We start from the raw sequence: 10,563 nt of genomic DNA on the forward strand, positions 1-10,563 counted from the left end.
GTTGACTAGACTAGTCCAACCATCTTCGACTCACGTGCGTTTGATCAGAGATAGTCAAACTATGGTTAACTATGGTCCTTGATCGAACTTGCTCTAATGTGAGATCATTGGGGCTCTCCACCTTGATTGAAAAGAGCCATGTTGGTGGGAAGTGTTCATTTCACTTGTAGCGACGCGACCCTGACTCGTGTATTTCATAATCGGTTGTGGACCAGCGAAGTGCCCTTCAACCCGGCCAAAGGAGCCTTAGTTGCTCGGAAAACTGTGCCCTCTCTTGGTCCAGCTCGGGGCAGATAGGTACAAGCTCTCAATCCTATGATTAAACATGTATTTATTTTGCCACTGAGCATAATAGGAAGCTGCTACCTACAGGACAGAGTTCTTATGGGAAAACAAAAGACCAGTAAAGTCAATGTGCTTACAACAATTACCTCAACTTTACGACATATTACATACCAAACTTTCGGATAGATTGAGACAAAAACAAGAATGCATTGGGTTTAAAGTACCTTAAACTTCCAATCGAACAGCACGCACCTCAACAATGTCTAATTGGACAGTAAGTCAGGTCTTTTAAACTGGAGTAATTACCCAGCCGTCGATTGTGGCAGCAGTCAAACAGTAACTGGAAACCATGTAGCCTATTCCGATCCGATTTGGTTTGATGCTGGTGTTTTGTTTTTTTATTTAGGAAAGAGTTTTCTTTTCCAACGGGCTGCGGAGGTTTTTTCCTCCTAGCCGGAAACTACAGGCTCATTTGTGTCGGACTGGTTCGATCCACCTGTGGATTTGGGTTTTCAGTCCCTGCCTGATGTTGTTGGATTCGGCCCACAACCTTCTTGGGTTTTCCTCCTATCATGTACTGAACCTGTAATTTCCTTACAGGTTTCTTCAGGTTTCCGAGCTACAGTGCCCATGCGCCTGCTCAAGGCACCTTGAGCAGAGGCACACCCTCATCGGTTGCACAGAGCTAGGTTGATCGGGAGTATTCATTTTGTGGGTAGCGACGCGACCGCAACGTATGTATTTTAAAGTGGTTCGTAAACCATGGACGAAGGGCAGTTCCGAAAGCGCCTCTGTTCAAAGGAAAGTGTGCCCTTTCTTGGTTCGGCTCGGGGGCACCTTCACGGCACTTTTAAGGAATCCTCGGTGTTATTAATGGAAAGAGAGAATAATAATAATAATAATGGCTGGTGTCGCAGGTACCCAGCGCTACCGTTGCAACAAACTTGATAAATAATTGTATCCGCCCCAAGCGGAACCTGGAAAGGGCGCCATTTTTCCTAGCGCTAGAGACTCCTTTGGTTATTCAGTTCGCTGGTGCCCGACAGGCTACGAAATGCATACTTTGCGGTCGCAAATGATTTAATTACAATAACATAACGTGTATAAAATGTATCAGAACAACCGTTTAAAACGAATGGCAACATCTAGGTCCAGAGTGATGCTACAGCTTTTGTTCTCCAGCCTATGGCGACAGCCCAACGGACAGACAGCCCAGTCCCCCGAGAGACAGACCCGTCAGCCAGACAGACAGACTAGAGACATACATGAAGCCATGGGAAATAATCGTTATTACCCCTTCAGCGTTTTAGCATGCAGTACGGAAATGGGGCTTTAGTTTACTAGTAAAACTATGGAGAGCGGGTGATGATTTTTTTATAGAATCACCCTGATTATTCCAATTTGAAATGCCGCGTCGTATTTGTTTTTGGTTCTACAAAAGCTAACAGTAAATCAGCAGTTATACAGCGTGTCTTATATGAATGAATATTGGAAGTTGGTGCAAAACAGGAGTTGAAACAAACAGGTGATGCATGATTCATATATTTGCACAAAAATTTGCCTTAAATGAAATAATACAAGTCATAGAAATGTAGTAAATTCAAATTTGCAAATGTTGGTCCAGAGTGTTCGGAAACCCAGTTTTAGAAATAACCCTGAGTGCTCGTTTCGGCAGAGTATTTCTTTTGCATTGAGGAGTCGGACAGAATTTCAAAAAATCAAATACGGTAAAATGAAGGAGTTATTTAACCCTAACCGTCCTTAATCCTTCACCTGTTGGAGGACTGAGGACTGTTGGGGTTAATGTGAGTAATGTGCCACAGGGTAAATGGTATTCTAGACGGTTCGTTATACCAGATTTTTAAAAGATATTTTAGCTGAAATGTCACTAATCATGTTTCCTCTACGTTCGATTTTTGTCAATATGTATTTGCAAAGACGCAGAATAACTTTTAAAATAGTAACAGAAACACCCTCCAACCTTGTTTTAAATGACCTAGACGGTGAAAATCATAATTTTCACTTGGCCTTAAGGACGAGGCGCAGACAAGGCAGGTTGGGAGTCTACGATTGAAAGAGGCATGTCACTAAAAGCAACAGCAATGGTGTTTATAGGGAAACAGAATTGGGGAATGGTCCGACAAAGTAAGATTGAGAGGAGATGAGATGCAGAGTGAGGTCGGATGGGTTAGACTGAGAAGGAAAACCACAAACGCAATCCAAGATAAAATCGTCTGCTTTGAAAACAATGCTTCTCCCTAGTGGAGGCTATTTTATGTGCTCGGCTATTTTATGTTCTCGGCCGTCCGGTAACGCCGCCAGGAGATCCGGCCTGACGTGCGGCTGCCGCCGCTGCTGATGATGAGGTCGATGAACCCCCGGCGTCGCCCTTGTCGAAAATCAGCGGTTAGTAGTCACTCTGCTGCTGGGGCGCTGTCGGTGCCTCGTCGGCAATCCTGGTGCTGTAGATGTGCTCCGGCCCACTGGGGATCCCTGGCAGGCCTGTGGTTGTCGACTGAGCTGTCGATGGTGCCGAAACCCCGACCCCGGCACGGGAACCCACGGGAAATGCTCCGCTGACCGATGCGACATTGGCATCTCGACCACCTGAACCTCGATAGGTGACCTTCTGCTGCAATAAAAATAGACAGAGTACTTTTAAACCTCAAGGAGTTACCAAAACTGAAACCTCCAGTAGCATCCTCCGATCACCTGCCACCCCCACTTTCAACTACTCCATTTCTTTCAATTAATTTGAAGTACAAGCGCTGTAAAGACCTTTCATTGGGGTGGAAATTTTTTGAAAGACGGACGCATTTGGACAGCCGTTTCAAAATATATTCCATTAACCGATCCATCCCAATACCTGTACACCACTGCACTGTGCCTTAGGCTTACGAAATATCTAAGGGCCAACGAGAATTTGACGGTAATACAACGGCATCGATGCATGCTTCTTTAATCGTCGAGTTTGGAAAATCTTGAGAATATGGTATACCTGAAAAGCGTCGCATCCACAAGAAATGCGAGTCTCCAGCGCTTGCCAGCGTTGTGAAATGGATTCCGGTATTCAACATGACTGAAAGGGGTGGAAGTAAAACCTACTTTTGCTTACATTTACGACAACTGGCAGTTGGACCTTGCAATTGCAATCGCAGAAGAACAGAGCAGCGGCTACGGCCGACACGACACACAGGAACAGCGACACCAAGATCATGCCGATCCCCAGCTCGCTGGCCAACAATGATTGTGGCTGCCAGATGGGGATGAACACCACGCAGATGAGTGTCAAAATGACTCCTAATATGGCCAGAATGAGGAAAGTCACCCCTGCCTGATGGAATGACAAAGTTAGAAAAGCCACAGTCGGAGGTTGGAATACAAAAATTAACGTCCAAATAATGTAATTCTAATATCAAACGACACCTGAGTGTCTCTATATCAATGGGTACACGTTGCTTGGGACCCCCAACCTGTTAGAAGGGGCTCTAATTTTAAGTTGGTTTCCCGGTGAAAGACAGAAATTAGGGCTCAGCACACAAACTTAAACTCAGGATACCAGGCAAATTCAACCAGTGCTGAATTGTGGTTGGTGATCGAACGCGGCCAATGGACGATGCGCGACTCACATGTGATAATAATCCAACACAAACCCAAATGGTCAAACGTCCGGTACAGCACCGGGGTGAATCATGACATTGTTTTTAGGTCCTGTGTTTATTTTTTTAATTCGGAGAAGAAAAAAGACCAAATGTCTAGTTACCAATGGTTTTCCTTCCCATCCGTTTATAGACATGGCGAGTCCAAACGTAGACATGAGCAGAATCTGGGCATCAAAATGAAGAAGAAATGTCCATTTTGATCAGTGGAAAAATTGCAGGAATTTTACAGCCTAACACTCGACGACATAAACCATCTACTCACCCCCCCCCCGTTCTGGCAGCGCGACTTCAGAACGCCATCATTATTTGTTCGGAATATGTTCCTTTTTAATAATTTCAATATTTTTAGATTTCCTTGAAATGAAAATGGTTTTAGGATAATCATATTCCATCATTTTGAGTAAATGAGGCTGTTTATTTTTAATGTGTCATTGCTGCTACTGTCGCTGCTGTCGTCGTCGAGAAAGTTGTTGATATCATGCGCTGCTGTGAGCTGTCGTCGTCATGGTCATTGCTGTCGCCTTTTGTCAGTCTGCTTTGAAGGAGTGCTACTGCCACTATGTCTTGTTTCCAGCTGGCTACGCACGTGCTTTTTGTCGGTGTTGCTCAAAAGAACGTTAAGTTATCATGACTTACGAATGCACCAGTCCATGCTAGAGAGGCGTAGATACTCGGCACGTTTGGGCAGGCTCCTATTTGAGTGCATGGAATGTACAGTGACACCAACGTCACGCCCCCAAGGAACAGGAGCAGACTCGGCACCAGGGTTTTCACAGACCTGTACTCCATTCCGGAGTGGCACCAGACGCACACGAGGTCGAAGCCTTCTAGAGTGGAAAGCCCGGCTGAGGATTAAGACGGGAAACACAAAATATCTATGACCATGCCAAAATGCGCTCCAAATGGCACCCAAAAGAAAAGGATAATCAGGTTGAATGGGTTGCAATGGAGTCTGCACAAGAATTGCATTTGGAATGCACATAGTTTGAGGCCTCTGAGGCTCACTACCTACGTTTTTGGTACTCTGACAGTGGAAGGGTGTGTGTTGAGACGGCCCAGCTTTGACAACGATCACGCTGAATCCACAATCGCTATTAAAACTTAAGGGTAACTTTCCACGATGGTGGCCTTGCTGAAATGCATGCGCCAAGAGGTAGTGCGTATCCCGGAAATGAAATGTTCTCGTACAACTGTTGTGCTATCAAAACATCACACCGTAACTGCTCCCCCTCAACTGATGGCGGACCTATTCTTGTTGCTCAGTCGCCCGAAATTATTATCATTATCAAAATGATAATGTCGAAAATCAGCGGTTGGTAGTAACTCTGCTGCTGGGGCGCTGTCGGCGCCTCGTCGGCAATCCTGGTGCTGTAGATGCACTTGGGCTGACTGGGGATGACTGGCAGGCCCGTGGCTGGCGACTGAGCAGTCACCGGACCCACTACCTCGGCTCCGTCTCGGGCACCAGTTACAAGGGAAAGAGATCCGCTGACTGACGGGACATTGGCATTTCGTCCACCATTTTGATGCTGCAATAAAACCAGACAGAGTGCTGTTAGGTCCTACCACAAATCACTTTTTTTTTTCAATTCGTTAAAGAAATTAAAAGCCCAAGTATTACATAAGTTTCAAGTGGCTGTCTTGGGTTGGAGTCTTTACAGATGAAAGAAATAAGTCTTTCAAATAAAAATGTTCCATCTCCACCTCAACTATAACCGTGAGAATGATACACCGTTTCACTGTGCGAAGGGCCTACCGAAACTTGATTGCTTTTGAAGAGATCACAGTCTGCCTCTTTCCTTAAATCTTCGATTTTGGAAATCATTAAACCACTGTGCCAATTAACAAAAATTATAAGACCCCAGCGTTGCTTAGGCTACTATAGTGCCTATATAGGGGCCCATGACTGAGTTGGTCGCATGGAACACAGGTGCCTCGGGCTTATGGAACCCTGGTGCCCGGCGTCTGTGGAACAATTTAGCCTTGTGCTACAAAACACTGGTGCTCTCGGGACCAGCTCCTACACAACACTGAATCTGGCCTTGCTCGAACAATACTGACTTTTGTCTACCTTCCTCACAACACGCAGCTGAATCGTCCAGTCGCAGGGGCAGAAGAACAGAGCAGCGGCTACCGCTGACACGACGCACATGAACAACAACACTACGATCGTGGCAATCCATAGGCCGCTGGCCGACAGCAGCTGCGGTTGCCAGATGAGCGTCTCGCAGGCGACTGCCGTTAAGACCCCAAGGATGGCCAGGACAAAGAAAAAACCCCTGGCTGATGAAAAGGCAAGGAAAGTCTCTCAGAAAAGCCACTCTTTGGGAGTGGAAGTTAAATGTCAGAATGTTGTATACTTATCTCTTAACTATGCATGATTTAGTGGATACGTGTTGGTTTGTGTCTTCCAACTTGAATCACAAACAAGGATCTAATCAATTGACTAGTGGTTGGTGATCGAACTAATTCAACAGACGATGAGCCACTCACAAGTCGTTATCACCGTCTATATTTTTACAACCCAGTTACAAGTCTGCTTGCAGCACCGTGGTATACTGTGACCATCGTTTTTGTAGGTGCTGCTTGCTTTTCTCTCACCGTGGAGGAATAATCTAGACAACTAGTCGGATTACCATTGGTCTTTCATCCGAGTCATTTCTTGATATGAATAATCCAAACAAAGACAGGATCAGAATCTGTATAAAAAGGAAAACAAATTCTGTTTTTTTATGAAGTAAAACACTCGGTGACAAACTGTGGCACTGTGAACTGTCACAGTTCTCAAAATTCATTTGCTAATGATGTCTCTGACTCTCGTAATGTGCAGCTGGAGAGAGAGAGGGCGCAAGTTTCCTAGCAACGGAGGCTCCGAGGAACTGCACTTTGCTGGTTCACAAAAGAATATGATATGCACGCGTTATAGTTAAGTCGCTTTACCAACAAAATGAACACTCCCCACCTGTATGGCTATTTTTCAACCCATGAAGGGGTACTTCTGCTAGAGGTGGATACGGCTAGAGTGAAAACAAACTTGCTTGGGACTTGTTCCTTTTTTATATGTCATCGTTTTGCTTTCCTTAGGCTGGATATTTATTAATGTGTCATCGCTGCTAATGCTGTCATTTTCTGTTGTCATTGACATAGTCGTTGGTGTTGTCATTGCTTTCGCTGTTTGTTTCTAGGCCTATGCCGTGACAGAGTGCCGCTGCTTATGCCTTGTTGTTTCAGGCATATGCAGATCCAGAGGGTGTGGTGTCAAATATCGCCCTGCGATGATTACCATTTTAGAGGCCTTCGTAATTATACGTTTAAAGGTTGGAATACCTCGTGAAAAGCATGAACATGCAGGGGTCTTATTTTGTACGAAAACAAATTATAAAGGCTTCCCAAACCGCGACAACAACATGTCGCTATGTGGTTGTTGTCGTTTGCATGTGGAAAGTAAAGTTGAGACCTTACAGAGACAGCAGTCATCACCGAGGAGGCTTGCGCACTTGGCTCCAAGTGGAGGACTGATGCGCTCATGACGTACAAGAGAATAAACACCACATTCCCAAGGAACAGGAGCACACTCAGCCCCAGGACTTCGCGAGGTTTGTACGCCATCGCGGACTAGCCTGAAAATAGCAAAAGGTTGGAGCTTTAGAGAAAGGACGGCGTGGCTGAGGAGGAAGTTAAGAGACGCAAATGAGGGTCCAAAATGCACTCACAGTGACAGAAAAACAGAAACATGGTGAACAAGTTAACTTGGACGCAACGGAATACCGGTATTTACAAGAACTGCACTGGCGTATCGAAGTCTCTCTTTCACGATGATCTCCTCGAATCCGCAGTCAGCTTACTGGAACTTTTACCAGGTAAAATAATTTTAATGGGGGCGTGCTAACAGGGATTGGTCATAGCAATCTATCCGCATGCCCAACAGCTGGAAACCGTACTCGACAAAGGCTGCCTAGACAGTGAAGAAGGTGCAGGCTACCGTGGCTAGCACGGATATAAATTGAGAAGACAAGAAGTTTAGAATGGGCTAGTCTAGGGATCCAAAAAGGTACATAAATTGAGAACAAGTCGGTGTCAGGCTACGCTGACAGGACGGACAAAATGTGCGCGCTTATGCAAATTCCAGAATGACCTTTGACGCGCTTCATTTTGGGCATGCGCTGTTGGAACACCAAACTGGCTCAGCCTTGTCTTTCGCCTGAAATTGGGAAGAATAATTGCCTTCCCTATTTGGGACTATCACCCCTTCTCGTAGACTTTACTCATGAGTCCGCCATGTTCGTTCTCAAAGCAAGGAAATAACTCTTCATTTTGGAAAGTTGACGGTAGAAAGGAAATCAACCGCAGTGACTTTTAATGGTAAACTAAAGTATCTTCCGACTATCATGCATAATTTCACACAGTGATGAAACGTGCAAAAACCTACCATTGTGTTTGAAGCAAGAATGAGTAAAAATATTAAAAAAGGGAGCTAGAAATTCATGCCTTAATTTTAAAAACAGCCTGTTGCCTCTGTGACTGACACAACAGATCCAGGGAATGAGAGCAAAAACAGTTTCTATTACGCGAAAAAGATCTACTCTTAACAAACCTCCACCAGCTTATTTCATTCATACCACTCGTAGTTTTCAACCAAATCCCATCGCTGACATTTTGGAATGCTGGCTGGGTAGTTTTACGGTTTTGACTTTGTATTTGGTTTCTGCTGTTCTTATTTTGAAATAACTGTCCTTAAACTAGCATTATTTTTATCAAGATTTCTCAGTCCCAGCATAAACACCGATGCAACAACATGGGTGCGGGCTTCCGTGTAACGAGGAAGTCGTACTACGCGTCAAAACAAATTCGATGAATTCATACGTAGAAATGGCCTATTGTTAAATGCTTGCTGTTGAAGGTAAGGGTTAAAAGGCCATGTAAACTGGTTTCCACCGACGGTGAAAATGCCTTCCTGCAGTTATGCGTGCACTTTTGTGTGCCTGGTGCTTTGATTATGATCAGGCCGACTGAGAACATGGGTCTCGTGGCACCAAACATTAAAACACATACAGGAACTTTGGAACCGATTTCAGAGTGGTAAACAACCAATTTCAAATGAATCGTTTGGAATCTGGAAAGAAACACTGGTAGAGTTCAAAACCTTCAGGACCCTTTGTGCATCAAACCAATTCAAGCACTAAGTCCAAACATTCAGTCTGGGCCCAAACCATCAGACAGTTTAAAAGTCAAATAAGGAAAATTGGGTTTGAAATCCTCGAGCAGTAAGGACAGGCTTCCCCCGAGAGCTGCTCGTCGCGCGTACGGCATGAAGACCGCGGATGACGGGACAGGCGGTGAAATGATGGCTCGATCGCTTTCACCGATGTGTCGGGTAATGGGAAAACCTTAACTTCTAACCGCGGCTAAGAGTGCCCTGCCTGTGTTTACATATCACGCGCCCATAGGACTGCCGATCTACCCCAAATAAGTCATATAAGTATAAGCTATTGTGCAGTTTCCTCTGAGGTGCGTCACACGCAATTTTTTCATGCAGTTGTTCATTCATCGTGCGTTTGTGATGCAAATCTGTAAACATGGGAATCTGAATTGGAATGCTCTCTTTAGAGGCAACTCGGGAAAGGTTGGGGAAATTTTATTATTACACACAGTTTACCTGTGCGGGGCTGTACGGTTTATAGACAAAAAGTGAGAGTTATACTTCGACAAAATTCGACCTGCGTCGCTGCAAATGATGGATGGATTAATCGGTCTCGTCGACTGTTTTCGAGCCAAGCCTTGGGCACGCAGTCCCGTGCATCGCGGACTCTTAAATCGCTTTATTAGAGAGATTTTTTACCCTGAAAATAATTTTACAGGATGTCGTCCGCCGTGAAGGCAGCAAGAGACCAATTCAGTTGTAAAATTGGAGGAGCGAGACGATTAATTTCCTATACTGCCTGACAAGAACCGCCCTAGGGGGCCTCCGTGGGATGAAAAACCAATCCAAGCAAAACTGCTGAGCAACATCGATCAAGGACCGCTAGTTAAACTAGTGGTTGATTCGTCATGTACCTAGCCCATGTGTAGTGAAGTTGAAGTGCGAACGACCCTAGTCAACCGTTGTCAGGTCGTCAGGCCGAAGGGGAGAAAAAGTAGCCGCAGGAAGGGCAGAATAGCAAACATTACAGTGAAAATGGTCATTTGCACGTGACATTTTCTTTCAACTGGTCCTCTCTGCACTGTGAAAATGGCTTATGGTAACCACGATGACGACAACCTCGGTAGGCTGGTCGCGAATAGTTGACTAGACTAGTCCAACCATCTTCGACTCACGTATGTTTGATCAGAGATAGTCAAACTATGGTTAACTATGGTCCTTGATCGAACTTGCTCTAATGTGAGATCGTTGGGGCTCTGCACCTTGAGCAGAAGCACCCCTTCATCGATTGAAAAGAGCCATGTTGGTTTGAAGTGTTCATTTCACTTGCAGCGACGCGACCCTGACTCGTGTTTTTCATAAATGGTTGTGGACCAGCGAAGTGCCCTTCAACCCGGCCAAAGGAGCCTTAGTTGCCAGGAAAACTGTGCCCTCTCTTGGTCCAGCTCGGGGCAGATAGGTACAAGCTCTCAATCG

At 45.2% G+C, this 10,563-nt stretch overlaps 1 protein-coding gene across 1 annotated transcript; it reads right to left on the bottom strand.

Annotated features, from left to right (window-relative positions):
- Window positions 1-314: 314 nt before the first annotated feature.
- LOC110990373 (uncharacterized) lies at window positions 315-6,276 on the bottom strand. The gene is made up of 6 exons (XM_087131302.1): window positions 6,019-6,276; window positions 4,960-5,476; window positions 4,584-4,792; window positions 4,049-4,111; window positions 3,401-3,619; window positions 315-2,917 (listed from the first exon to the last, which is right to left on the bottom strand). Exons 3-6 carry the CDS (start codon window positions 4,734-4,736, stop codon window positions 2,693-2,695), a joined length of 660 nt encoding a protein of 219 aa, XP_086987428.1. The 5' UTR covers window positions 4,737-4,792; window positions 4,960-5,476; window positions 6,019-6,276; the 3' UTR covers window positions 315-2,692.
- Between the last annotated feature and the right edge of the window lie 4,287 nt (window positions 6,277-10,563).

This window comes from Acanthaster planci, linkage group LG21 (assembly GCF_054643075.1).
Source record: "Acanthaster planci isolate LZ-2023a linkage group LG21, COTS_SCS, whole genome shotgun sequence".
NCBI classification, from domain to species: Eukaryota; Metazoa; Echinodermata; class Asteroidea; order Valvatida; family Acanthasteridae; genus Acanthaster; species Acanthaster planci.